The sequence below is a fragment of the Drosophila guanche genome, unplaced genomic scaffold (assembly GCF_900245975.1).
Source record: "Drosophila guanche unplaced genomic scaffold, DGUA_6, whole genome shotgun sequence".
NCBI classification, from domain to species: Eukaryota; Metazoa; Arthropoda; class Insecta; order Diptera; family Drosophilidae; genus Drosophila; species Drosophila guanche.
The window spans coordinates 1,781,611-1,807,341 of NW_022995754.1; the positions used below are offsets into that span (position 1 = coordinate 1,781,611).

The 25,731-nt window shown below is 46.8% G+C and overlaps 8 protein-coding genes across 17 annotated transcripts; 3 read left to right on the forward strand and 5 right to left on the reverse strand.

The window, feature by feature from the left end:
• Positions 1–56: 56 nt before the first annotated feature.
• Positions 57–4,394, reverse strand: LOC117589197. Its single transcript, XM_034280924.1, has 4 exons — positions 3,995–4,394; positions 3,188–3,260; positions 1,774–2,043; positions 57–1,717 (listed from the first exon to the last, which is right to left on the reverse strand). Exons 1-4 carry the CDS (start codon positions 4,040–4,042, stop codon positions 213–215), a joined length of 1,896 nt encoding a protein of 631 aa, XP_034136815.1. The 5' UTR covers positions 4,043–4,394; the 3' UTR covers positions 57–212.
• A 387-nt stretch (positions 4,395–4,781) lies between these two features.
• On the forward strand, positions 4,782–6,041 carry LOC117589243. Its single transcript, XM_034281008.1, has 3 exons — positions 4,782–4,862; positions 4,924–5,691; positions 5,746–6,041. The coding sequence occupies exons 1-3, from the start codon at positions 4,854–4,856 to the stop codon at positions 5,959–5,961; spliced, it is 993 nt and encodes a 330-aa protein (XP_034136899.1). The 5' UTR covers positions 4,782–4,853; the 3' UTR covers positions 5,962–6,041.
• Positions 6,042–6,092: 51 nt separating this feature from the next.
• LOC117589319 (augmin complex subunit msd5) lies at positions 6,093–6,955 on the forward strand. The gene has a single exon (XM_034281137.1). It carries the CDS (start codon positions 6,154–6,156, stop codon positions 6,874–6,876), a length of 723 nt encoding a protein of 240 aa, XP_034137028.1. The 5' UTR covers positions 6,093–6,153; the 3' UTR covers positions 6,877–6,955.
• On the reverse strand, positions 6,874–7,457 carry LOC117589320 (augmin complex subunit msd1). The gene is made up of 2 exons (XM_034281138.1): positions 7,365–7,457; positions 6,874–7,310 (listed from the first exon to the last, which is right to left on the reverse strand). Exons 1-2 carry the CDS (start codon positions 7,399–7,401, stop codon positions 6,925–6,927), a joined length of 423 nt encoding a protein of 140 aa, XP_034137029.1. The 5' UTR covers positions 7,402–7,457; the 3' UTR covers positions 6,874–6,924.
• A 115-nt stretch (positions 7,458–7,572) lies between these two features.
• Positions 7,573–9,001, reverse strand: LOC117589340 (acyl carrier protein, mitochondrial). Of its 3 annotated transcripts, XM_034281193.1 has the most exons (5): positions 8,861–9,001; positions 8,616–8,775; positions 8,207–8,293; positions 7,991–8,128; positions 7,573–7,850 (listed from the first exon to the last, which is right to left on the reverse strand). In XM_034281193.1, the coding sequence occupies exons 2-5, from the start codon at positions 8,763–8,765 to the stop codon at positions 7,671–7,673; spliced, it is 555 nt and encodes a 184-aa protein (XP_034137084.1). In that variant the 5' UTR covers positions 8,766–8,775; positions 8,861–9,001; the 3' UTR covers positions 7,573–7,670. The 3 variants fall into 3 exon arrangements, with proteins under 3 accessions (XP_034137084.1, XP_034137082.1, XP_034137083.1); XM_034281191.1 differs by lacking the exon at positions 7,991–8,128 and having other exon boundaries at positions 8,192–8,293; positions 8,861–9,000; XM_034281192.1 differs by lacking the exon at positions 8,207–8,293 and having other exon boundaries at positions 8,863–8,880.
• Positions 9,002–9,194: 193 nt separating this feature from the next.
• Positions 9,195–21,102, reverse strand: LOC117589325 (unconventional myosin IC). 3 transcript variants are annotated; one of them, XM_034281170.1, is made up of 7 exons: positions 20,959–21,102; positions 12,793–12,937; positions 12,455–12,570; positions 11,928–12,390; positions 9,604–11,867; positions 9,434–9,530; positions 9,195–9,369 (listed from the first exon to the last, which is right to left on the reverse strand). In XM_034281170.1, exons 2-7 carry the CDS (start codon positions 12,916–12,918, stop codon positions 9,355–9,357), a joined length of 3,081 nt encoding a protein of 1,026 aa, XP_034137061.1. In that variant the 5' UTR covers positions 12,919–12,937; positions 20,959–21,102; the 3' UTR covers positions 9,195–9,354. The 3 variants fall into 3 exon arrangements, with proteins under 3 accessions (XP_034137061.1, XP_034137062.1, XP_034137060.1); XM_034281171.1 differs by lacking the exon at positions 20,959–21,102 and adding an exon at positions 17,937–18,173; XM_034281169.1 differs by lacking the exon at positions 20,959–21,102 and adding an exon at positions 13,929–14,098.
• LOC117589331 (collagen alpha-1(XVII) chain) lies at positions 16,070–17,018 on the forward strand. Of its 2 annotated transcripts, XM_034281180.1 has the most exons (3): positions 16,070–16,144; positions 16,215–16,382; positions 16,473–17,018. In XM_034281180.1, exons 1-3 carry the CDS (start codon positions 16,114–16,116, stop codon positions 16,973–16,975), a joined length of 702 nt encoding a protein of 233 aa, XP_034137071.1. In that variant the 5' UTR covers positions 16,070–16,113; the 3' UTR covers positions 16,976–17,018. The 2 variants fall into 2 exon arrangements, with proteins under 2 accessions (XP_034137071.1, XP_034137070.1); XM_034281179.1 differs by having other exon boundaries at positions 16,215–17,018.
• Positions 21,103–21,409: 307 nt separating the features above from the next.
• LOC117589323 (probable E3 ubiquitin-protein ligase HERC4) lies at positions 21,410–25,726 on the reverse strand. 5 transcript variants are annotated; one of them, XM_034281165.1, is made up of 10 exons: positions 25,399–25,726; positions 25,148–25,325; positions 24,772–25,008; positions 23,993–24,712; positions 23,657–23,922; positions 23,265–23,588; positions 22,912–23,199; positions 22,012–22,839; positions 21,837–21,950; positions 21,410–21,778 (listed from the first exon to the last, which is right to left on the reverse strand). In XM_034281165.1, exons 1-10 carry the CDS (start codon positions 25,465–25,467, stop codon positions 21,626–21,628), a joined length of 3,177 nt encoding a protein of 1,058 aa, XP_034137056.1. In that variant the 5' UTR covers positions 25,468–25,726; the 3' UTR covers positions 21,410–21,625. The 5 variants fall into 5 exon arrangements, with proteins under 5 accessions (XP_034137056.1, XP_034137055.1, XP_034137058.1 ...); XM_034281164.1 differs by having other exon boundaries at positions 22,012–22,836; positions 23,657–23,918; positions 23,983–24,712; XM_034281167.1 differs by having other exon boundaries at positions 23,657–23,918; positions 23,983–24,712; positions 24,772–25,055.
• Positions 25,727–25,731: the final 5 nt, after the last annotated feature.

Sequence of the window (25,731 nt, forward strand, 5' to 3'; positions counted from 1 at the left end):
TCACTTCTTATATTTCCCAGCGAAAAACACAACAGAAAACATTTTTAAAAACAGGATTTGGTGGGGGGAATTGCTCAACTTCAACCTTTACCTCTAGCAATGAAAATGATAATGGAAAATGTAAACAACACACAATATTATCTAATTACACTTTTTCTACTTAATGTAAAGGATGATAACGATAATGATAATGGAGTCCTGCTCTCCTGTCTTCAGGATGTCGTCAGGGTGGTCCCCACCTTGCCATGGATCTCTGCCTGTGCAATCTTCATCACATCCAGTGCCCCCTTTTTGATCAGCTCCTCGGCGAGTGATTTGCCCAGCAGATTCGCCCGTTCGTACACCAATCGGCTGTAGCATGGATGCTGGTACAGACCGCAAAAGAGGTTCTCCACATCCTCAATGAGAACCGTCTGCGGCTTGGGCTGCTCCTCATCTGCGTAGTCGAACATTTGCACTGTCTTCTGGAGGAACGGACACTTTGGGGGTGCTCCAGTCTCCTTGGTCGGCGCCTCGAGGCCACTGCCCTGATGCATGGCCGCAAAGGGGCACTTGGAAGACACCGTTGCCACATTGTCCAACTCATCGCCGATGCTGCTGCCAACGCTGGCCCGACTGCTCGGTGGAGTGGGTAGAATCGATTGAGCAGGCACTGCCCCAGCCGCCGCTGCTGTTGCATGGGTCACTGGACATTTGCCGGCCTTGGCATATGAGATTTTCGTCTCATTGTTCACGTACGGGCACTCGCCCATAAAGTCCACGCCCACTGGCATCTGCAGGGGACAATGCGGAGTTGGATTTACATTGGAAGATGTATCTGAATCTCCTGATGCATCGCCACCCGAATGGGGGACCACATCACGTTGCATTGGGCACCGATTGGCGTTGGTGGTGTCGGCATCGCCTCCTCCTGCATCTCCGCTGGCGCCCAGAGTGATGTTGTTGCTCAGAACAGGGCAGTGGCTGGCCAGATCCGTCAACTGCTCCACGCTGTAGCCCGCCAGAACTTCGCAGGCGACCACATCCTCACAGATCACCGGTGGACTGCCCTGCGGCCGGGGTGGACTACTGGAATTCGAGTTGGAATCGGAGGAGCCCGACGAGCCCCCCGAGCTGCAGTTCCCATTCCTTGGTCGCTTGCTAGCCGGCGGTGAGTCGCAGCTGCTGCTGTTGTCCTGCTCCTCCTGCTGTGATCCACGCTTCCCCGTTTGCTTCTCGTTCAAGGCACACGACAAATGGTTTCGGATCTCAATGGCACCATCCAGACTCCAGACAGCGCCCGTAAGGGACAGGTCCACATCCTGACTGCTGGCATTCAACGGTTCGCCCTGAAGTTTGCTCCAAACAGCCACCGGGGCAGAGCAGCCACCGCCCAATGTCTTGAGGAAGCTCCGCTCCGCCAGAATGCGGCAAGTGGTGTTCAGGCACATCAGTTTCTGCAGCATTCCCAGCACCTGGACGTCGTTCGCACGACACTCGACGGCCAGGGCGCCCTGTCCGACGGCATAGAGGAGATCGGTGGGCTCCAGCACCTGGCTGATGCGGTTCATCCATCCCATTCGCACGAGACCCGCCTGGGCGAGTATAATGCCAGCAAACTTGGAGTCTGCAGCATCGAGTTTCGCCAGTCGCGTGTTCAGATTCCCTCGAATATCGCAAACGATCAAATGGGGATACAGCCGTCGGATCTGTGCCGTGCGACGTAACGAGGAAGTACCTGAAATTGAGATTAAATAAGATCGCTGTTTGAATATGCATAGTTTAATCCCTTACCAATCACACTCCCCTGCGGCAGAGAGGCTATTGTGTGGTCTTGAAAATTATCCCGCAGCACCAGAGCATCCCGTGCATCCTCACGCTCTAGGACTGCTCCGATGGCCATGCCTGTGGGCAGTGCGGTTGGCAGATCCTTCAGCGAGTGAACCACAAAATCCACACCACCATTCCGCAGAGCATCTTCCAGGTCACGGGTAAACAGACTCTTTTCACCAATTTTGGGCAGTGAAACATTGAGCACACGATCCCCGAACGTTGACATGGTGTCTGTAGAGAGGATTAAAATAATTAAATTATTGGAAACTCTAGATTACGGATATTTCAAAGGCTAGTCCTAGCATATTCTGCATCTCTGAAGGGTTGTGTACCCCTTAATTGCATTCTCGCCTGTTAGATAAGGGGCAAACGGTAGCGTTCCCCTTCCGTTCCAGAATTACGAGTATGACAACAATCAAGCCACAGACATGCCATGCCACCATCGAAGTATCTCCATATCTATCTTTGACACTTTACTTCCCTCACTCTTCCGCTATCGTCAGCACGCAATGATAATGTATTTTGCGAATGTTTTGCTTATCGTTGGGTTGGGTACGGGTACTCAACCTGACTCTGAATGTAATTTGAATATTTGTTTTATGTATGTAGAGCAGTGGCAAGAAGAGGATGTTGCGTGTTTGAGTCATATTTTAATCGCATATCGATCAAGGAAATGACATCACGCCAAGGAATGCTCCCCCAATATGCAAATTACCTCTAAACTCAATATAAATCATTCAAAATATTTCTAAAAATATTCCCTTTAAATACCAAATCTTATCAATCGGTACTTCAAAAAAATGTCTGATTAAAATGTTTATTTCAAAAGATTTCCTTGTTATTTCAACAGATAATGTTGCTGAATATCTAATCGGTTCAATTTTTCCGATATCGGCAGAACGAACGCAAGTTAATGCTGCCATCAGATCGGATGTATGTATACACATGAACACACGCGTTGGTGTAAGAGAGAGAGACTGGTTCGATGTGTGTGTGTTTTATGGCATAACATTTCGGCATTCGCTCGGCCCTAATCTCAAAAACAAAAAACAAAACCGCAGCAGCATTGACATTGAGCAAAACTTTGCCAAAATGGCACGTGAGAGAGTGAGAAAGCGATACGCTCGTAACGGAAGACCAAATTGAAGAAGGAGAAGAACCGGCTGGCACCTTTAAAGCAAATCATATGCAATCCATTCGAAACGAGCGAAACATTTGTTTTAGTTACTATCAAAATAACGATAAGACGGCTACAAGCGACTAGAGCAAGTCATGCTTCGAAGACAATATTTGAAATAAATAGCCTCCCAAACGCAACGCGGCATGAGTTCTGCTTTTTTTCCAACCCAACCCAGCCCAGCCCACTTTCACTTACGTATCTCGAACTTCTGCTTGGGATACAGTTTCTGGAGTCGGCCGATGACATGTTTGGTTTGAATGAGAGCCAGCTGTAAGCAAAAGTAAAGAGAAAATAATTAATCAATTGCTGCTTTGCAATTGGCGCGCTACTTAAATGCTAAATGCAAATGAACCTGATGGTGAGTCGTGTGGGGAGGTGAAGTGAGAGAGGTGGAATTGGGGCTAAGTAAAGCGACAGCGGCTGGCCATTAAAAATCAAAAAAGCAGCAGCAAAGTAATTTCAAATATAAATTCCATCAAGCAAAGGTGGCCTTCATATTTGTTTTCGTGTAGAGTTGTGCTCACAGTGCCAAAAGTGGCTCCGCTTGCAATTAACAAAAAAATACAATCTCTCTCAATCACACACACACACACACAGACACTTTAAGCCAAGGCGGCGACTTAAAAAATGAGATCGTGAGAGAAAAGAAACACATATCGAGTACATATCGCTCCTTTACCCTCTGCTCCTAAAAGTGCTTGCCTTTGCTGTTGCTGTGCGAATTGTGTAACAGTAACGAAAAAGCATAGACACCAAGCATGAGTGAGGGGAGTGGGAAGGCAAGCAACAAGTCTCTCACAAAAACAGAAACTCTTGCATAAATGCGGGCCCCGTGAGCGAGAGAGAGCGATAGGGACAGGGAGGAAGGGGGCTTGCCACGGGTTAGACGAAATGTAATTGAAATTCAAATGTAGAAAATGTGTATATTAATTCAATGCAAAGCGGATGCATTGTACACATGCACATATTTACAACACTTTGCACTGTCGTTAGTCCACTTACCTCGCTCTTTCGCGACCCCACTCGAATGACCTTTTCTTGCGCAGACATGCTTTTAAGTTATATTTTAACTAGATAGTATTGCACAATAATTTGTTTATGCTACGTTATTTGTTCGTTGTGTTGTTGAGGTGGCTGGAAGTCGTGGAGCAGGGTAAAGTGAAAGTGTGCGCGCGGGGACAGCTTTCGGGGTCACGTTGCGAGTATATAGAGGGAGAGAGAGCCTTGCCAAGATGAACGATGAATGAAACCTTAAATGCACGCACTATCCCAGACACATGGTTGGATTATTGTCACGTTGGCTTTGTACTAATCAGCTGCTTAATTCGATTTGAGAATCAATTGGATTTTTCGCTGGCCGATACTACGTCCGAGCAAAACAGAAAGACAAATGGGGCTATATCGTGGGGCCTGTTTATATATAACATATAATATATATATATATATACCGCAAGACCACAATTATACCGAAATATACCTTTGCATTCTCAAAATATACTGTAAATATACCGAAATCTTAAATAATTTTCCTCGACTTTGATGTTCTATTTGATGTTGTGATTTATCAATCGATTCTCTACAAGACTTCATTTTATTGTAATGTTTTCAAGTGAAGTTTACAACTTAAAAGGTCTACAAACAAAAATAGCTGAAAACGTTGCGTGAATAGCCTAGTACTCAGATCGAACAAAAGGGGCCGCTAGCAAAATCAGGGAAGATATTCGATAGGAAATGTTGTCGCGCACAAACTACTTTCTAGCGACTGTTCCTTGGGAATGGAATATACCGAAATATACCGTACATTCATACCGTACAAAAAAATATCAAAACAGAGACGATGCGAAAATAAAAGTCAATAATAATGTTTCTGGTGAGCTAAACCCAAGGAAAACAGCTAATTTCACTTCTTACATGGCTGACCTTGCCCTCAGTTTATCAGCCGTCCCATGGGGACGCTGGGCAGTCGCATGCAGGCGATTCGCGAGCGTCTCGGCGAGGATGTGGCCGGCAGGTTGGATGCACTTCATCTGAATGCCCTTAGGACGGGTCTGGTGTCCATGGAAGATTTGCAAGAGGCCTATCGCAAGACCCGCGACATAAACCTCAATCCCAATCGCCTGAATCACCTTTGGCTAGTGGGCATCGTTTTCTTCATACTGGTGGCCACGCCAGTCTTTTACGAGACCATCTCGTTTCTGCTCGGTGTGCGCTGCTTTCTGCCCAACAACTACCTGGTGTGGGAGGCCACGCGGCCCATCAGCGATTGTTCATTCTGCAAGGGCGTGCGAGGTCCTCTGATTCTGTCGAACCTAACTCGCGAAGAGTTTGCACCCCACGCATACTCCTCCCTGCCCATCATTGTGAAGAAGGCTGTGGCCCATTGGCCAGCGCAGAAGAGGATGAGCTTTGGCTACATCAGGGATCTGTATGACAGTGTGCCCGGCTCCACAGACTCCATGTGCCAATTCCAGCACTTCAACTCGGACATGAAGTCCCTCAAAGAGATCTTCGAGATGCCCTTGGGGCGATCGAATCTCAGCCAGGGAGCACCTTGGTTTGTGGGATGGAGTGTCTGCCATCCTACAGTGCTCGCGGAGCTAAGGAAACTCTATCCCCGACCACATTTCCTGCCCGAAGATGCCGAAATGCCGCACACGGACTTTATCCTAATGGGCTACGAACAGGGCGCTGTGATGCATGTAAGATGGAGAAAAACTCTGATAGATTCATTAATATTCTATGTTTACCTGTAGCTGGAGTACATACCGCGACTGATGTGGCAAGCGCAACTGAAGGGCAACAAGAGCTGGTACTTGGCTCCTGCTCCCGAATGCGATCATCAGTGTCAGCCGTTTTCCTTCTATGTGGAGCCCGGAGATGCCGTTCTGGTGGATACACGCCTCTGGTATCATGCCAATACCATACCCAAGGGGCAGTTCTCGCTCACCATTCAGTCCGAGTACGGGTGACGGTGTCCACCCGGTCCACTCCTCCATTGAAAGTCTGAAATTGTTCATTTAATAAAAATACTAAGCTAATTGAATTTCAATTTTCCCACCTCTATACCGATTAACGATAGGCTTTAGTCGGCAAAGTTGCATCAGTGGCGGCACAAGTCATTTCAAAACAAAACACGCAAAACATACGAAATTTGACTGAAAATGGAAGCCAACAAGATAGATTTTGGGCAGTTTGCAGAAAAATTAAGGAACGAAAAGTATGTAAAGCATGTAAAGTGCTTGAAGGATCTGTGCGTTACCAAGTCGGTGATGAAGCCCACGGTGTTCTTCGATAGCCTGCCGAAAATGCTGGAGGAGGAGGCCTCGACAACAACACCAACCAAGGACCTGGGCACGGTGGCCGAATATGCGGAGCTCTTCAAGGTGCTCGACGAGTATCCGAGCAACCTGCAGAAGAATCCCAAGAAGCGGGAGCTGCAGCGCTCTGCGACCTTGGATCAGCCGGATCTGTGCGAGTCCATGAAACGCCTCGAGGAGCAGCGCAGTGCCGTCGAGGTGTACAACGAGTTCAAGGGGTTCCAAAAGAAGCTGGCCAAGGTCTTCGTTGAGGCAGCCGAGCTTGAGAAGGCCGAGTCCGTGTATGCAAAGAAGCTTGCGCAGCTCCAGACGTTCGCCCAGCAGATAGAAAAGTTAATGCCAACGGAGGGAGAGGCCCCGCCAGATGCGTTCACAGCAGACGAAGAGCAAAAGCTGATAGAAATAGCCAAAAACATGGAGGAATTGAACTACTTGCGCTCCAATAGCCTGCAGCTGCCGAATCCCAGCGATATTGTTGCTGGCGGCAGCCTGGTGGCACGCCTGGAGATGTTTGTGGATATCCTCACCTTCACTCTGATGCAAATAAGCTCCTACACTGCGGCCTGAGAAGCATTATTTATAATTTATTATTATTCAACTAGTTTACAATATATACTATGGCGAGTCCTGGTCCTCTGCCTCGAGATCCTCCTGGTGGACCTTCATTTGGTGGACAGTATCGCACAGGGCCACCAGCTTGCGCATGGTACTGGCCAATTGCTCGACGCGTTGACGGAACGCCAGGCAGCCATCCAAAGCGCTGTGTTTGTCCTCACGCTCGTCTCTGTGCTGCTGCATCAGCTGTTTGTAGTTCTGCAATATCTTGACGAGCGCCTGCTTACAGGCCGGCTTCACGTTGTACACCTTTTCCTGCTCCTGCGCAGCAGTGGCCGGCGCGAGGGCTTTGTTTCGCGACTCGATGTGGATCAGGGTGTTGTTCGACTTCTCCAGTATCTCGTCGATGATGGCCGACTGTCTTTGCATGGTCTGGCGATTGGCCACTGCAAAGGAATACAATTTACACTGATCCTAGGCATGTTTTGTTTATTATTTACCAAGGCCCGCCAATAAATCGTGCACAGCATCAGTCATATTTCGAATTGTTTTTGTTTTGCCCGCAGAGTTGCATCTGCTACGGTGAACGGCCTACTCCGATATACAGTAATTATCGAAACTAGTTATCGCATTTGAATGGAGCGTTTTGGGGTACAAAGACATGCTGCCCTGCTCATCTGATTTTTCACAGGAAAATATTAATTAACATTTGGTTTTATTCAGTTGTTCAAATTGTATTTGACCTCTCCTCGATTTAAAATTAAAGTTTAATCTGTTTCATGGTTTTGCAGTACAATTATTACATTTTATTCATACACATCCTCCTTGTCGGCGACGTACTTAATAATGTCGGCAGGTTTAAGCAGCTTCTCGGCATCGGAATCTGGAATCTCGAATCCAAACTCATCCTCCATGGCCATAATAACCTCCACATGGTCCAAAGAGTCCAGGCCAAGGTCATTGATGAAATGGGACTCGACGTTCAACTGCAACAGGGAGAAGAAACAGTAGCATTAGCCACGAATTTGGAATCGAAATGGTTTTGGGTGAATTTCAGTTCTTTTTTTTTGTGGCTATAAATCAACTGGCAAAGGCAATGTGTGGCATTTGTCTTGATCTTCTTTACCTTGCTGGGATCGATCTTGTCGTACAGCTTCAGCACAAGCAAGACGCGCTCATTGATGAGCTTCAGCGACAATGGCGGTTTCGCCGAGTATCTGCGCACCGATTGCGTTTGCCAGCGACATCTGCTCGAGGCCAACTCCTACAGAGACAAGAACGAAACACACAACCAAGTTAGTGGATCCTCGAAAGGGCTATAGATTACCTTGTCGGCCGTCACTTTGTCGTAGGCGGACACAACTTTCAGCACACGGAACTTGATGTCCTCAATGGTGCGCTTGGCGGAATAGCTACGTAGTGCGAATTTCTGTAAAATATTGATAATGCAACTTATTATGGTTCGACCCACAGCACACAGACACCTGACATTCACACACACAGCTGCAGGCCGGTGACTGTGCATATGTGTGATACAATCATGTTTTAATGCAAAACATTGTGATGCAATCATTTAGTTTGTTCTCTGGAAGCACATGTTCACCCCGTACAACCCAAGACACCTTTTCAGAGCCTGCATTCCCGCAATCTCTGACAACGACGGGCATTTACAATGAGGTTAGGTATAAATCGATATAACTTGTGGTGTCCCTTCCACACAATACCACCAATCCTCTGCTATTTTTGCTTACTTGGCTGACTTGATTGGCCACGGCCGGCACGGCAATCCTGTGCATCATCCTGAACGCCTGGGACTGGATCACGGCGCCGCTGGCCATCCGCTTGGTGCCCAGTGTCGCTGCCAGTCGACCGCAGTTGCGCGCGATTTGTGTGAACGACATTGTGGTTCTCCTGCAACAGAAATGGTGCACGGATTAAAGGCGGTTCCTGCTCTGCACTTCAACAATGCAATAAACAATTATAAGGCAATATTTACACGGATTTTTCAAGATTATGTAAAAGTGTAGGGATGTGACCAGTGTGACCGCGGATTTAAAGATAATATATGCCGCCTGATCTGATGAAAATACCAAAAACCACCTTTTTATTTTCTAAATATATCTTGAACCTATCCCGACCACGGTCACACTGGATGCCACTTATCAATACATTGACTAGCAGGAAAAGTATCGGTAGTTTTTTGCGATAAGTAGAACTTCTTGTCGCTAGCACATTTTTTGAACTTGAATGCACTCGAAAAACTAGCAATTTAGCCACGTATTAAGGATTAATATAAGCTCTAATATATATATTTATGGTATATCTTTATATAAACAATATACATTTAGTCGGAACATGTAGAAGAATATAAAATTCATTTTAACAAACATACACAAGTACACAGTATAAATTACACGAATATAACAAAACAATCAAATCATCTTCCCAATTGATTTAAAGCCACTTTTCATAGAATGTCAAGTAAATTCCTTATGCTGTATTAATCTGCAATGGAAATAGAGATTAAACATTGTTGACTTGTTAATTTATAGCCTCTAGATGCACTTACAACAACAAGCTTTTTATTATCAAGCAAAACTCCAGCCTCGGCGCCCGTTTGGAACTCAATGATACCGCCCTTGCCCTTGACCACATTGTGCTCCAATCTGTAAAGGAAAAAATGTACAACAATTAACAGATTATTCCCCATTTCAGGGCACTCTTTTTGGGGTAACTTACGAATCCCTGTCCACAATGGAAACTATTTGGGCCGTGCCCACAGTATCAATGATGTACGTGCAGAACTCGATGATGCGGGGAATGATTAGGATCAGATCACCCTTGTCCTTCTTTAGGTCGAGGGGAATGCGTATGACCATCAGATCGTCGTTGTGATTCGTCAGCGTAAAGTCAATCTTGTCGAGGGGCAGGCGATGCTTCTGCTTGTACGTCTTCCCATCGAGCACATACACCGCCTTGTTGCTCAGCAGTATAAAGCGTTCGCGCGACTTGTAGCCATGTCGATCGAACTTTGTGCAGAAGGACTGATACTTGAGCTGTTCGCTGCCAAAGGTGCTGGCCACAAAGTCGTTTACGCGCTGAATGTGCTCCTTGGGTATGCGATCGTCCTGGAACCAGGTGGCAACGCTCTGTGCGTAATTATTTTTCTTGCCCTTGAACACCTTTTCGGCGAGCACCTTCAGCTCGAACTGTCGCTTGCGCTGCGGCGTGAGGGCAAGGCGGTAGATGCGCGCCAGATGGAGGCGATGCAGACGATGCAGATACTCGGATGCCTCCTGGCAGTGGGCCGGAGACGAGGGCCACCTCTTGTCCAGCACCTTTTTGGGCAGCTCCTTGGACAGTCGCAGCAACCACATGCGCTTTGCATTGGCAATGAAGTCCTCGTTGAAGCCATTGGGCGGATCATTGCGCGTGATGAAGCCCTTGATGAAGGCCCTAATCTTGTCCGCTGCCTCGCGACGCTGCTTGGCCGCCTGCTGGGCCAGACGCCTGCGGCAGTAGCTCTGCAGAACAATGACCTGGGCGCGCAGCTTCAGGTACTTGCGCCGCTGCACCAGACCCTTCCAGTGGGCCTGAATGATGGCCGCAATGTCGTGCTTCTTCGCCTGATAGGCATCCTCCGTGTCGAACAGAGTGCGTGGCCAGCGAATGAAGAGCTTCGTCTCTCCCATCTTGTACTGCTCGTTGTCGTAGCCCAGATCCTTGACCAGCTGCTGTACGCCAGCCTTGGGGCCACCAGATCCCTTATAGTTTGGCCACGTGGACTTGCTGAGGCACTTGTAGCGCTCCAGGAACAGATCGTAGGCACGGCGATAGGCAAAGCCAGCACGACGCACGCGCAGATTCTCCATGAGGCCCAGATACTTGACCTGGTGCAGGACCAGCTCATCGTTGAACACGCCCGGGGACTGCAGATCGTTCGGCTTGATGCAGCGAATGTAGGAGGGCTCCTTGCACATCAGAATGTCCATGAGGTTGTTCAGCGAAGTGCGGAACTGCGTGATGGCCGTCTCGGGTCGCTTCTTGCTGCGCAGCTCCTGCTCGGGGAAGCACGAGCGGACAATCTTGTTGCCCGCCTTGCTCAGCGTCTCCTTCAGATCGCGGAACAGCAGATCGTTGTTCTTGTCGAGGAATCCAATGACACTGTACGTCACCTCGCCGGCATAGTGCACCAGACGGAACTCATCGCGCAGCATTATCTTCTGGATGTGTGTGGGCGCCTTTTCGTGGCACACGTAATGGTGATGCTCTGACAGCTTGGTCGTCAGCTTCTGCAGGAACGTGATGTCTGTGGGCTCACCCGGACGCAGGCACTCTTCGTCTAGGATGGAAATGATGCCCTTGTGCTTCTCCTCAATCAGATTGCAGATCACTTTGTTGTCGAAGTACTCCACGGGTATCCATTCGATGCCCTCGCGACGGTACTCATCCTGCTCGGACTTCAGCGTCAGCTCAATGAACAACTGCTGCAGCTTCTCGTTGCAAAAGTTAATGCAAAACTGCTCAAAGTTGTTCTTGTTGAAGATCTCAAAGCCATAGATGTCGAGGATGCCCATAACATTGTTCCTGGCTCCGCGCGTTTCCTTTGCCTGCAGCGAGATGTTCAAACGTTGCACCAGCCACGAGAACAGGCGATCGTACACGGCCTTGGCCAGCGCATCCTTGGCATAGACAGCGAGCTCATGGTTCAACGGAGACGTGACCACATCCCCGCGGGCATCGATGGTGCGGTGCGTGAGTGCGGCACTCAATTCGCTGGCATTCACGCCCAGCAGACGGGCCACAGTGACCACCAGATCGCGACTAAGGACCTGAGCATTGCCTTCGATCTCCTCAAAGTTGACATTACCCAAATGCAAAATGCTCGCCACAATGCCAAAGATCTCGCGCTGCTCTTCAGCGGTGAAATCGATGACACTCAATGCCTGTTGCACCTGCTTAAAGTTCTGCGAATCATCGATGCTGGAAAGGTTGCCCTTGAGCTGAAACAGACGCAAAGAATTGTAGATGGAGACTCCTCTTATGTGATCTTCCCTACTCACCCCATCGCTGAGGTAATTATAGCTATCCAGAGTCCGCTCCAGGCGCAGTTCTTGGAGCAACGCATCATCACCGCCGGCCAGCAGCTGGTAGAAAATGTGGAAATTGCGCTCGCCACCCATCTGGGCCACCACGCGGGACTTTTCCAGCAAATAGTTTAGGATGTTGCCTCCAATGGGTGCACCCTTATAGTCGAATTGGATGTCCATGTACTTGCCGAAGCGCGAGGAGTTGTCATTGCGATTGGTTTTGGCATTGCCGAAAGCCTCCAGCACGGGATTGCTCTTCAGCAGCTTATCCTTCACACCCTCGACGGTGGTCTGGTGGCCAGAGCAGGCGGCAATGTACTGCAGCACCTTCTTGGAGGCCTCCGTCTTGCCGGAACCACTCTCCCCAGAGATGAGCACGCACTGTCCGCGATTCTCATCGATCAGCGAACGAAAGGCGTTGTCTGTCACAGCGAAACTGGGGATGGAAATCGGATAGAATAAGTCTGGGAATGGAATGAGCTGATGACTGAAGTACTCACACATGTGGCGGCATCTCATAGAAGTGCTTGTTCTTGTACTCCTTGATGTGGGCATCGGAGTAGATGGGCAGCTGCTTGTAGGGATTCACAGAGATCAGCACCTGGCCAATGTACGTCTGCAAGAGGAAGGCAGGGAATTCACAGGGATTAGAATAAGTGAATAAAAATGATTCCTTGTTAGAGGCTTACACAGCTCCAGCATCCTGACTAATTAATTTATAGATTAAATGTAGATCGAATGCATTGTTAAAGACAAGACAGAAAACAGTGACACAAAACAAACAGAGAGAGAGAGAGAGAGAGAGAGTGGGAAAGAGGCTTAATGGTTGAGTACTCACATAGATGAGGTTCTCCTGGAAACGCTTCTTCAGATTGTCGATGAAGGCATCTTCGCTCTGATAGTTTTCGAGCAGCACAAAGTCCTGGACGCCAGCGCGATCGCGTTCATGCAAACCCGTCTCCATAATGGGCAAAGTTGTGGGACTGAAAAGTGGATAAAAAATATATGGAAAGAGTGATTAAAAAAAGCGACCAAGAAGTGCTGCTGCATGATGCGTGTAGTACATGAAAAGCAAATAGAGGAGAGTATATAAATTTCCACATTCTTCATTTAGATTTCAAAGCAAATGTCTTTGGAGCTAGATCTTGACCGAGTTATTGAGACTCAGTAATCTATTCCTCATAATAAATCCCCACATATCATATTCCTTGAAAATATCACATGCACTAGGATTCCTTGGAAAAATTACGTGATTACCTGCCGACTGTTTGCCACAGCAAGCAAAACTCTCTTCATTCCAACGTTATCTTTTCATAGCCTAATCTACCAGATGGGTTGTCGAGCGGTGAAGAAAAGCCCCACCAAACCATCGATAAGATTGACTTTAAAGTGGATTTCAAAGATCCTCACGGAAATGGCGGAAAATCAGGCAATGAATGGAGTTTACGGTTGAGGACAAACTTCAATTTGGAATTGCAATAAACGTATCTACCATTGGCAGAATGGGGCACAAATTCAATAATGTTTTATCTTTCGATTAGAACTCAGACAAAATCCAATACAATCTTTGGGTATTTATAGAGAGGTATTTGCTGGCCACAGAGTTGGGGGAAGGGAGAGGGTTCGGGTGCAATTGTGGCCCCTTATCAATGCCATAATTCATCAAGCAGAGCGAATGAGAGAGAGAATTAGCTTTATTGGATCGCAGCGAACGGTGCTCTAGTTCTTGTTTCACTGATACGAGCCAGTGGTAAATCCATAAAAAGAAGATTACGCAATGGCCTAAAGAACTTTTTGGGATTGCAGAAGGCACCTCCAGGTGTCAGACAAAGCACTGGAAAAGTGCCCAAGCACTCAATGGGGCAGGGCAAAAACACTCCAAGTATTCAATCAACTTGTCAAGTGATTTGTTGCGAAAGGTTTTTCTGCCTGGGAAATCACACACTGGAATAGGATTCCCCTTTTATGCACTACCTGGCCATGTTTAATGATTATCCTTGCAACTCTTCTCGCGTTAAAGATTCTTCTGGGATCTGCTCTGAATCGCGTTTCACTTTCCGATACTTGCAAAGAGTTCGTCAGAGGTAAATTTCGCGCATATTCCGCCTATTGACGACGGCTCCGTTGGCAAACTAAACCGATCCGCTGGCAGTTGAAGCGTTTTAACCATCAATACATTCTGCTCTACACATCAATTGGCCTCGTCGTTGTTGAGTCGTTCTGTAGCTGTCGTTGTCGGCACATTTATCAACGATAATAGAACTCTGGAAAACCTGCCTCTGGAGGAGAGCACTCGCATTGCCATTGCCTCCAATCAGTTAACGATTAGATAGTGCCTTTTGCTTTCGCAAATCAGCAACCAAAACTGCGGAGCATGACTTAGGAGTAAGAGTCATCCAACACACAATCCAGCCAGGCATTGTTTGGTATATCTAAATATATCCAACAACTAAACAAGAGTATGATGTCATTTATTGTACTTCAAATCCGTCAAAGATTGAATGAGTTTCAATGAATAATTAATGTGAATCATGTACAAAAAGAAACAAAGAATTATTAAATTTACTCCCGAGGATCTACTACTCATGCAGTGAAGTCTTAGAACGATTTTCCGTGCTGTACATGCTAAGCCACTATGGAAGAGAGAGCTCATAATCGGATTGATTCGATTATTGAGCAACAAGTAGATAAGATCATTATTTATGATTCTAAGCAACAAATTCGGACTCTAAGATACAGGCGCCGTGGCTATATAAAATTTATGGTGTCGGAAAGGTATACTTCTGGCTGCTAAAATTTAAACAACCCAAAGAGTGGTTGGGAACAATCTTTAGCCATAAAATAAATCACATCTTCACATTCCCCACATGACAAAAAGAGTATTAAAAGCATCATAATGCATCGTTTCTGTTTCGAAGATCAACATTTGAGAGAATTTGCTGATAACATGAGAGAGATTCTGAGTCAGAGATTCTGAGTAGCACTTACTGGGAGTATCGAGAGCATTTAGCGTTACTTTGTTATCAGTTATCAGTGCGCTAAATAAGTCATTGCTAAATACGAGCACATAACTTAAACAAACATTCAGTTGTACCATTCGAAACTCATTCTTGCCACGATTGTTGTTCTTCTTGTCGATGCAACGAAGAAGAATTCCTGGGAATTCTCTGCAAGACAAAAGCGGCAAACATGAGTTGAGTCATGTGCCAGTCCTGTCACTGTCTCTCTGGATTCAATTTCAGCCATTAGCCACAGGGGGGAAGGCACTGCTTTAGTTGATGTTCGTCACATAATTAGTTAATTGCACGTAGAATCGATGTCTAGAACATGATATGTACCCTGAAGATATATCGTGTACGTATATGTGATTATGTGTGACTTGTTTGCTCACCTTAAAACTAATTGGAAGTCGCCTGAGATTATGCTATAGCTGGGGGCATTCTAAGAAGTAATTTCTGTGTGACTAGTGGAGCAATTCGACTGCATAAATACTCATTTTAAATCGTAGTCTGTTGCAGAATCTTTGATCTATCTGCCCACAAATATACCCTTAAATTCTAGCGTATCGAAAAGTCATTGACTTTCTTCGTAGACTCTCTAAAACAAAGGCATTCATTTCATTCTTTGGATCTTCGAAAGGTTGCTTTGTAATCGAGTTGGAGAAACCAGTTACGCTGCTCCACAAAACATAAGTTGGCTCCCACTCTTAACTCTCTCTATGATGTAATAGAGAACCAACAGGGAACCCTCCTCGAAAGACCATAAAAAATATCCGAAACGGAACCCCACAAAAATGTGCTGTAAAGTTATGTAGGTTTATGCATATAAATGACGTCATATATCAACAGAGAGAAGAGATTACATTCCGTGTATTTGGGTGGATATTGAACCCTTTTTGTCATGGGGGGGCATAGAAGAACGAAAAGACATTTAGATTTGTATGCAAATGACTGGAGTTCTCGTTGAAAGCGATTCCAAATTTGGGGCAAACTCCATTAATGGGGGAATGTTGCATGCGAGATACGAGAATTATTCTAATGAGAAAACCGGGAAACAAGATCCCAGATTATCTCCATTAGAAGATGCATCTTTGGGTGCATTCGAAATGGGCTATAAATACGGACTGCAGGTGCATTTGGAGAACATTCTCTCGACGATCATGGATCCACGAGTATCGGCATTGTGGTTGGGTAAGTCTACCAGTGGCTGAACCGTCGGGAAAGTCTACTAATCCCCTGGGATCTATCATCCTTCTTGCAGTGCTCCTCTCGCTCTTGGGAGGCTCGCTCTCCTTCCAGGACAAGGCGCCAGTGCAGACGAGCCTCGTGACAGGACAGGCGCGCAATGACAAGCAGCAGCAGATCCCCGACGACAATCTGGGCACATCCTCGGGCCGCAACCTCGACGATCACCTGCTAAAGACTATCGGTAAGGGTGGGATCAAATTGGTGACGGCTGGAGGCTCCTCTACGATCACACCCAAACCGTCAGTACAAAATCATTACTATTATCCACCAGAGGATCAGCAGCATCCCCGCCAGTACGGCTATGGTCCCTCGCCCGCGTATCCCCCCTGGCTGCATGCCCCCCATCCGCCACGTCCACAGCCGCCACCATGGGGGCCACCACCAGGACCACCGCATTCGCTTCCGCCCTACTACGGTGGATATCCAGGCTATCCAGGCTATCCAGGCTATCCAGGCTGGGGTGGCGGCTATCCCGGCTTTCCCGGCTGGGGCGGTGGTGGTGGAGGTGGCTACCCAGGCTATCCCGGCTATCCAGGATATCCAGGATATCCCGGTTATCCCAGTTACCCCGGCTACCCCTACTCACCCTACTATCGCTCTTCAGGCACCACGGAGGTGGAAAACCAAGTGCCCGGCGGCCCCGACCTCGCGCCCTCCACCATTCCTGGCGTCTTTCAGGGTCGTCAAGTGCTCACCCAGAATTATCTCGAGGGCAGGTCCAATGGAGCCAACATTGTGCCACTCTATCATCTGCTGCAAATGTCCAGAGCTTAAGATTTTTCAATAAAAATATGTACGAGAACAACACGACAAAAAATAGAGAGTTTTCTTGTAGAAAGAAGCAATGTGGAAACTGCAGAAAATATTTTTGAGCTTTCTAACAGCGTTTAAGCATAAAATAACTGACCGAGGGGCACTGCTGCAAGGTGCGTTTATGTCTGAAATAGGATTGAACCTCCATTAAAGAGGTGTGGTTTAAAGATTTCATGAAGAATCAGAGAAGTCGGAGGATTCGGGTACGTTCTTGAGGCCAAAGAAAACTTGATACTAATCGTCTTAAGTGTATTCAAAAGATTATTTGCTGGGAATATAGAGTTGTGGGGCTGAACAATTATTTAAAGCAGAATTTAATAATGAGACTTTCATTGTTAATTCTACTAAAAAGATCTCCACTTAAAGATTGCAATGCAAAAATCATGGATACTGTCACCAAAAAGTTGTTTTTTCTTTCAGATTCAGTTCTATTTCAGGTAAGCTCTACAAATTCTGAAGAGATAGTTTAATGAATAGAACACAAAGAAATCTTCAAAGAATTCTTTGCTCCAGAACAGACCGCTGACCGACACAATCGATAATCGAGTTTTGTTCCTTAATTAAGATTCAACAAAAAGTTTCGCGAATTTCTCGAGGCAAAAATCGGTTGCTGACTCATTTGCGCTCCAGTGCGGCGGCACGGGGCACGGGGCACGTATCGAGGAGCCACAGATGTGACGCATGACAAGTGGTCTCTCGGATAACCATTAAGCATTAAACAAGCACCAAGGCACACATTTATTTGCTCATTTTTTGTGCTGTTTTCTCAGCACATTGCCCGGCCATAAAAAGCGTCAACACCAAACCCAACCAACAGCAGGCGAGTGAAGTGATCTTGAACGCGGCTTTAATGCCAATTGCAAAAAATATATATCCAAAGCTGAAAACGATGCCAAAAAGTAAAAAGAGTCGCAGTTTTTACCTCTTTTTGGTTTTTATATTTTTTTGTTATTACACGAACAAGACTCTTTTTGTGTTTCCACGAAAAGCCCTTAGGTTGACACTTTACCGCGCGATGAACTTCAATCTGAAGTGAAAATTCAAGTCACTCGAGAAGCCGGTCTGTCGGTCTGCTGGTCTGTCGATCTGCCGGTTTTTCTTTTTTCAGTTTTCGATGTTGTAATTGTAATCCCCAAACACAACACACACTATCCGATCGCGACGACGCTCACTGCACTGTGGCTTTCTTGCAAATGTCCAAAGAAATGAAATTAAATGGAAAAATGGAATGGAATTGTGGAGTCCACCCCACCGAATCGAAGTTATATGACAAGTGTGGGGGATTTTTTATTTGTTTGTTATTTATTTGCGGTTGATAATGTCTGTGGAGCATATGTTGCCATGAATGGAAGAGGGGGGTGCCAAGAGTGGGAATGATACTTTGTGGTTTATAGATTAATGATAGGGCGGATCAGTATTATCAGTAGGAAATGTGTGAAAATCAATTGAGACTGTTACACTTTTAGAGATTTTAAAGTAAAAGATAAATGGATCAATGGACTTTAAAATCAGTTAATTATTATAACAAATCGTGATATGACGAGCTTTCTAATACTCGATTAAAGTCAATCCATTGATCATTGCGTGTTCTTCTTGATCCACCCTCAGGGTATATCGTTTGTCTGGCATCTGCTGTCCATCAAATCACGATTTCTGCAAGTCTTTCTGCTTCTGCACTCGTTTACTTTAGTGTTCCTGGCATTTCCCCTTCATTTTCATTATCTTATCGAACACACAAGTCTGGGAAGGAAATAAAAGAAAGCCATAATGCAACTGTTGCTAAACGGGAAACCGAAGACCCCAGTACGAAGCAACCTATATGAAAAGGTAACATCATCGATTTTCATATCACTAAAAAATGGTTTGAACCCCGTCCAAAGATAACACCGCTCCGATATCAATATGTGTATGTACATACCACCGATAAGACACAAGTTCAAGCTTGTTTAAGTAACATTTTTGGGGTGCGGCATGTAGATGGTGTCTCTGAGATTTCCTTGTGAGACATGAGACATTTTGGCAGGGAGGGAAGGGGGTAGGCAAATCATTACCTGACGGACAACGTATCCGATGATGAATTGCAATTACCAGAGGCAAAATGCGTGCAATGTTTTCTGTTTCTGTTCCGTTCCCCTTGTGCTCTTCTGTTGTTGTTCTTTTGGGTCTTTTGTTTTCACTTTGTCTTCTGTTTGGTTTGGTCTGTTAGGAAATTACATCATTAACAAAACAGAAATCTGTTTGTGGAGTCTCTTAACTCGTTTTAATTCCATATGCCATGACATTCGTGGACTGATGGGGGTAACGCTTCGTTTGCACAGCTGGGCAGCAGATTTTGGCGAATCATTTTGTTGGGTGGCTGGGTGCTGTGTGGTGCGTGCCTTGACTTGACTTGCCGATCAATTGCACTGGCAGTTTGGAGTCTTTTAAGCAGCTTATTGCCACACACAAATATGAAAAATAGGTCACAGACATCACACACAAAACATCTAGCCGCTCAACAGTTTGAAATTGAAATCGAAATTTGATACAGTTTCAATTGGTTGCCCCCCTCCCGTCTGATGACTGTCTGATGTTGTCGGCGGAAGGTCGGTCAATATTTCCATCCACTGGAATAATGATTACTCATAGCACAAACACAAGAGAGGACTTAGTAGTACACTCCCCTGCATGCCCAGCTTATGCAGAGATAGACATTGTTGACCCTCTTTGTGTGTGGCTTTTTGTTTGTTCCTGCTATAAAACCTAGACAAACAAACTTGCCACAAAGGAAAGAAAGTGGGAGAGTAGAGTGATTGGTGCCATACACAAGGAAACGAAAATCCCAAGAGGTAGGTCAAGGTGTATTTAAATAAAAGGTGAGGCAAAGCGATCCACTTTTTCTGCAAATTCATAAGTGCATAAATTCTGACATGTGACACCGTGAGAGCGAGAATTGAAGAGAGGATGCTGTCACATTTGACACTGCGAGAGCGGGAGAGCTTAGGAAGTCGGAAGGCTCTCTTTCCATATACCCTAAGAAAGGTGAATACGAAAAGGAAGATCAACTCCTTTATTGAGGTTGGAAGTTAGCTGCAAAGTTTTAAGAGAGATGCCTATATGGGTGCCATACCCCACCATACTATATACACTCCATGCAGGTGAGTGCGAAAAGGAAGCTTCCCGCCAGGAAGCGAATGTGCGTGTGAGGCTCAGAGTAAAATAGAAAGAGAGAGATAAATTGGAGTGCACCGTGAGGTATGTGCGGCGGTATGGGTGTATTGGTGTGTGGGTCTTCTTCATCAGCGTAAACGTTCGCTTTATTATTAAAGCATAAACCAGATTTGTGCTCCTCTTTGTAGTTGGTGTTGTTGCTGTTGTTGTTGGTGTCGCAAGTTCAAATCGTGCAAAGGAAGAAGAAAGAAAGCAGGCAACGGGCAACGGAAGACGCTGCAGATCACGACCGACCAACGACAGCAAACAGCGACAGCAACGACGAGATCAACCAGGGGGCAAACCGGCAGAACCGCTTTTTTCGTATATTTATTTTGTATCTTATTTTATTTCACGTTCCCGCTGTGCCATCGAGGCTCCTACATATGAACATACACTCGCACGGCACTTTCGTATCTTGTTAGGTGCTGCCACACTACCACATATTTGTTAGTCGTCAGGATATGCAAAAATTGTCAGTGAAATTGATTTTATGGCCTCAATTTTGAGTCATCAGCAACTGCCTGCCGTTTGTCAGCCAGCGGCGTTTGGCATGCGGAGGGGACATGGCCATGGCCATGGCGTCGGCATGGATTAAGAAGTTGGCCAAACGGTGGTAGACGACACATTTGATAAATGAAAGCAAATGAGCACTGCAGAGGCAGACGCAGTGGCTGGTGTGCTAAGTACCCCATAATTTCACCGACTGTCCCACAAGTCGTTACCTTTTTCTGTTTTTTTTTTTGTTTTTGTACCTGTTTGAATTTCTTTTTCGATGCGGGTACCGTTAGCTTGACCCGGCAATGGCAGCAACGGCGACTTCGGCGTCGGTGTCAACACAACCACAAAGATGATCGCACCTCACCTGCACTGCTTTAACCGCTCACAATGCGTATATATTCGATATTCGTATTCGTTTATAATGTTAGGCACCGCACGCCCTCAGAATACAAATGAGTGTCCAAAAATGTTCTTAGGAATTAATTAAGCGGGGCTGTCAGTTGGGCTGGGGCGAACGCGGCGATAAAAGCTTAACTGACTGAAGTCGAAAAATTTGCCGCCACATTCACATTTCGCACAAACAGCTGTGCAGCGCAGTGTGGCAGCGTATTTATGGATATAATATCCCGATACGAGAACGGTCACACTTGGGCATGGGCTGCCAACCTGTTGCTGTCCCAATCGGCTTTTATCTATCGTTATCACTTTTTAAAATATACACTATTCACCGATTTATTTGTTCACTTTTCTCATAATTTCTAAAACAGTTGTGGTATTGATTGATAGCTAGCCTACGATTTAAAGCCATAAAACACAACATTACTTTAGTTGATATGATCTCTGATAAATGTGTGTGGTGTGTGGTGTGTGGGTGTTTCCTGTACCTGTGCCAAAATTTCATTAATTTCATGGAGGATCAGGTCAGACCAGACTAAATCCCTGCGTTTGCTGTATGGCCTGCAGTAGTTTGTATTTAAGGCGCTCCTTGGTCTTGTAGCGTGGCAAATCCAACAGATTGAAGCACGTGTGGGCCACTGGCAGGAAACGTTCATCGGTGGTAGGTTGTATAGTGAACTGAAAGGATGAAAATTAAGTTTAATGAATAGACTTACCACGATTTCAATGCACTTACCCCCAAGGCCTTCATACCCTGAATGGGTATACGATCACTGCCAGTTAAATAGAGAAGGAAACTTCTCTTTTCCGCTTCAGATAGATCATGAATCACCTCCCAGAACCATTTGATCTGCAAGGAATACAAAATATGTATCACTATAATGCTTGGTATTGTCTCACTGTCCACTCACTGTCTCATCGCCGGAAGAGTAACCGTGTTTGTATTCGCAATTATCCTCTAGGGCCTGCCAGTCATACTCCTCATTGCCCACGACCACTGCCATCAGTTCCTCCGGCTGGAATAGGGTTATGACACGCCCCGAACACACCTTCATGAAGCCCTTGTGGAAGGCATTGTAGTGCACCTCCGATGACTTGTTGATCACAAAATCCACATAGAGATCCACAAACTCCTGTCTGTTCTCCAGCGTGACGGCAATCTCTTGGCCATTTGGCTTCAGGCTTAAGTTCTGCGTCTCCCCGAAGACATCGCGTGTTACCTCGAAATGCAGATCAAAGACCTCTGTGAAGTCGTCGCCATCATAGTCGAGCAGCGCCTGCATGGAGTTGGCCTCCGTGGGCGACAGCTGCCGCAGATCACTCAGATCCACGGGTTTGTTCAGCAGCTTCTTGTAGAGCGCAAGGGGAAAGGGGAGATTGATGATGGTGAAATTGTAGATGGCCAGGCCACAGAGGACACCAATGAGGTAGTACATGTTCTCCGTTTCAAATGTGATGTCTGCGAACCACAACACGCGCGACTCCTCGAACTCCTTGAACATGCCGTACTTAGGATCCAGTAGATCCTTGAGCAGCAGCATGAAGAACTCCTTGCGCACGCCGCCAGCATCCTCGGCCTCCTCGTCCTGGAACTTGATCTTCAGCGGCTTCTTTAGATCAATCTGCGAGTAATGCTGCAGCTCTCGAATGGAGTCCTGAACGAGGTTCTCCCTCGTCACATTTAACACAATATACTGGGAGATGGGCATGCCGTGGTAGAGAAGATTGAAACATGCATGCTGCGAGAGAGTAATTAAGAGAGGAATTAGCAGGGGGAACTGGCTTAGCTTTGGCCTGCGCTCCATACTCACATTGTTGGCCGCATTGGCCATTGCTAAATGCATTTGGACCACTTGATCCGCCTGCAGCATCGATGTCTTGGCCGACGTATCGAATAGGAATGGAAAATTACAAATGCTGAACTCGCTCGGGCTGCTCATTATCCATCTAATAAACTCATGCTTGACGTTCGCATACCAGTCAAGTTCGGGCCAATAGAAGATCTGATAACTGACGCGCTCCTTTCTCGAATTGTTGATGAGGAAGAGTTCTTTCATTACCTTTAGAATGACATCCAAATCGGCATTGTATGGCATCAACTAAGGGAATGTAAGGGCAAGCATAAATAAATGGACAGACTATCAGGCAACCTTTGGGGACTCACCCTTTGTGGACCCTCCACCGTTGGATTGATGGGCAGCAGTTTCATTGTGAAGCTAATTATGTGCACCACCACATGCAGAAATATGTTGACGACACGCTCGAAATAATCCACTGGCGTTTGGGCCAACCATTTGTGTAGCACCTTGCTTGGGTTCTCCGTCAAATTGAGTATGGCACTGGCCAGTGGCACCTGCAGCGTCTGGTAGTGCTTGGAGTTCATGAATTCGTGATACAGCGGCAGCAGCAGATACACGCGCAGGGTCTCCACATCCGCCGGGGAGGCTACCAGCGAACCAATCAACTCTTTTGTTACATTATCCAAGATCTAGGGGGGCGAAAACAAAGGCATCAAAAGGGTATTTATTTATGTTTTTTTTATGCAGCTGTACGCACCACCTGCTTAATGCTCTCATTCTGCACATTTCGTAGATGATCGAATGCCACTTCGGCCGCAGTCAGATCCAGTCCATAATTACGCACAGAGCAGCCAAAATGCTTCTCGTTTGGCAGCAAAAACGAACCATTCAGGCACGCCTGACTCTTGAAGATCAGCTCCATGGACTGCAGCAGATCCAAATCGCTTTGGTCGCTCTGCTTGAAATGCGCACACTGCTGTGTGGCCTCTGCCGTCAGTGCAAGAATCTGAGATTTGGGTCTGCAAGAAAGACAGGAATTCCATTAGTTGTTTGCAGCAAAGACAACTCGACTCTCTCGCTCACTTGTAGCTGCGCAGATCCTCCGGTGGCACCTTGTTAACATAGAGAGTGGTTGTTACAATCGATTGATCTCCGCCGGAGAAGATATGCTGAATGACAACCGATTCCTTGGCTCCTTCGCTCGATTGTAGCAAAGCGGAGCCACTGGGCGAGACCCAGGGACCGATGACCACCTGTGGCAACGTCAGGCTTTTAGTGCCTCGCGTTCCCAGCTGCCCGGAGCTGCCCAAACCAAAGCCATACACCCGGCCACGGGACGGTACCAACGCGAGGGTGTGGCGATTGCCGCAGGCCACCTGAGTGATGGTGCTGCCCATCAGTTCCATGACCATGCGAGGTATCATCTCGTTGGACTTAAAGCCATGCCCCAGCTGTCCGTAGTTGCCAGCGCCGCAGGTGAAGACTCCACCCTCGTTGGTGAGGAACACGGAATACTCGTCCCCACAGGCTACGTATCTCACACCCAGCGTGCGCATTGTCTTTAGCTGTGTGGGATATGCACGATTCTCCTCATCGTTGAGCCCCAACTGGCCGGAAGTGTTCTTGCCCCAGCCGAACACCGCACTGGACTTGGAGATGAGGAACGAATGGTTGCCGCCACAGGCTATTGTGGCCAGTGGGATGCCCAGGACAGTCGTGAGCTTTAACGGGTAATTGCAGTGCGCCAGCTCCTTTGGAGACTGAACGCCCAGCTGTCCGTAGATGTTGGAGCCCCAGGAGTAGAGTTCGCCACCTGAAAAAGAGGAATACTATAGAGGGAATCATTTAAAGCAGGAGTCTCCTGTTACTTACAGCTCGTGAGTGCCAGACTGTGATTGTTGCCGCATGCAATCTGCACCACCGTTTTGGACACGAGATAGCGCAAGACCTTTGGCAGCTCAATGATCTCCTTATGGGTGGCATGGCCCAGCTGTCCGCAATCGTTGTCGCCCCAGCTCAGGATCTGGCCCCAGTCTGTGAGGGCCATGGAATGGCGACTGCCACAGGCAATCTGTACGACAACAAAGTCCTGCAGCTCTGGTATCAGCACTGCAAGAGAGCGGAAAGGACAAAGGGGAATGGTAGTCATTTGCTGCCTTATTTCCGAGGGATTCAAAGTGGGTTGGTTGGGTGATAGTTTGATGAAGAGTTTGACAAAAAGACAAGACGATTTATGAAAATTACATACGAAATGGCGACATACGTGGCCTTTTGGTGGGCAGCTCGTGCCCCAGCTGGTAGTGATCGTTGCTTCCGCAGGCGTACACCTTCCCATTGGCAGTGAGGAAAAGCGTGTGGCGATGACCGCACGCAATCTGCTCCACCGCCGAATCTGGCATCCATGGTATCTTGCTGGGTACAAGGATCTATAGATAGAAAACCGAGTTAACGAGGCACGAAATGTCGTGGCATTTGCATGTCCTAGGCACACACACACACCTGATCATCCTCGATGCCTCCGAGTCCCAATTGGCCGTGCGAGGTGTCGCCCCAGCAATATAGGGCCATGGCGCTGCGCTCTTTATCTGGTTGCCTGTCCCTGTGTCGCAGTGTTTAGAATTTTCGAGAATGCGCCCCTAAATGTAGCAATGGACATTTCTTTCGTTTCGTTGTGTTCTGTTCTTTCGTTGCTGCTGCACTCAACACGCCTACGCAGGAGGTTCATGCCGTGTGTGGAGTGATGTGTGGGTTCTGTTTCTTGCTTCTGTTTGCCTTTTGTTAACCGAAATTTATATTGTTTTTGTGTGTTGTTGTTGGTTTGGCATTTCTAGA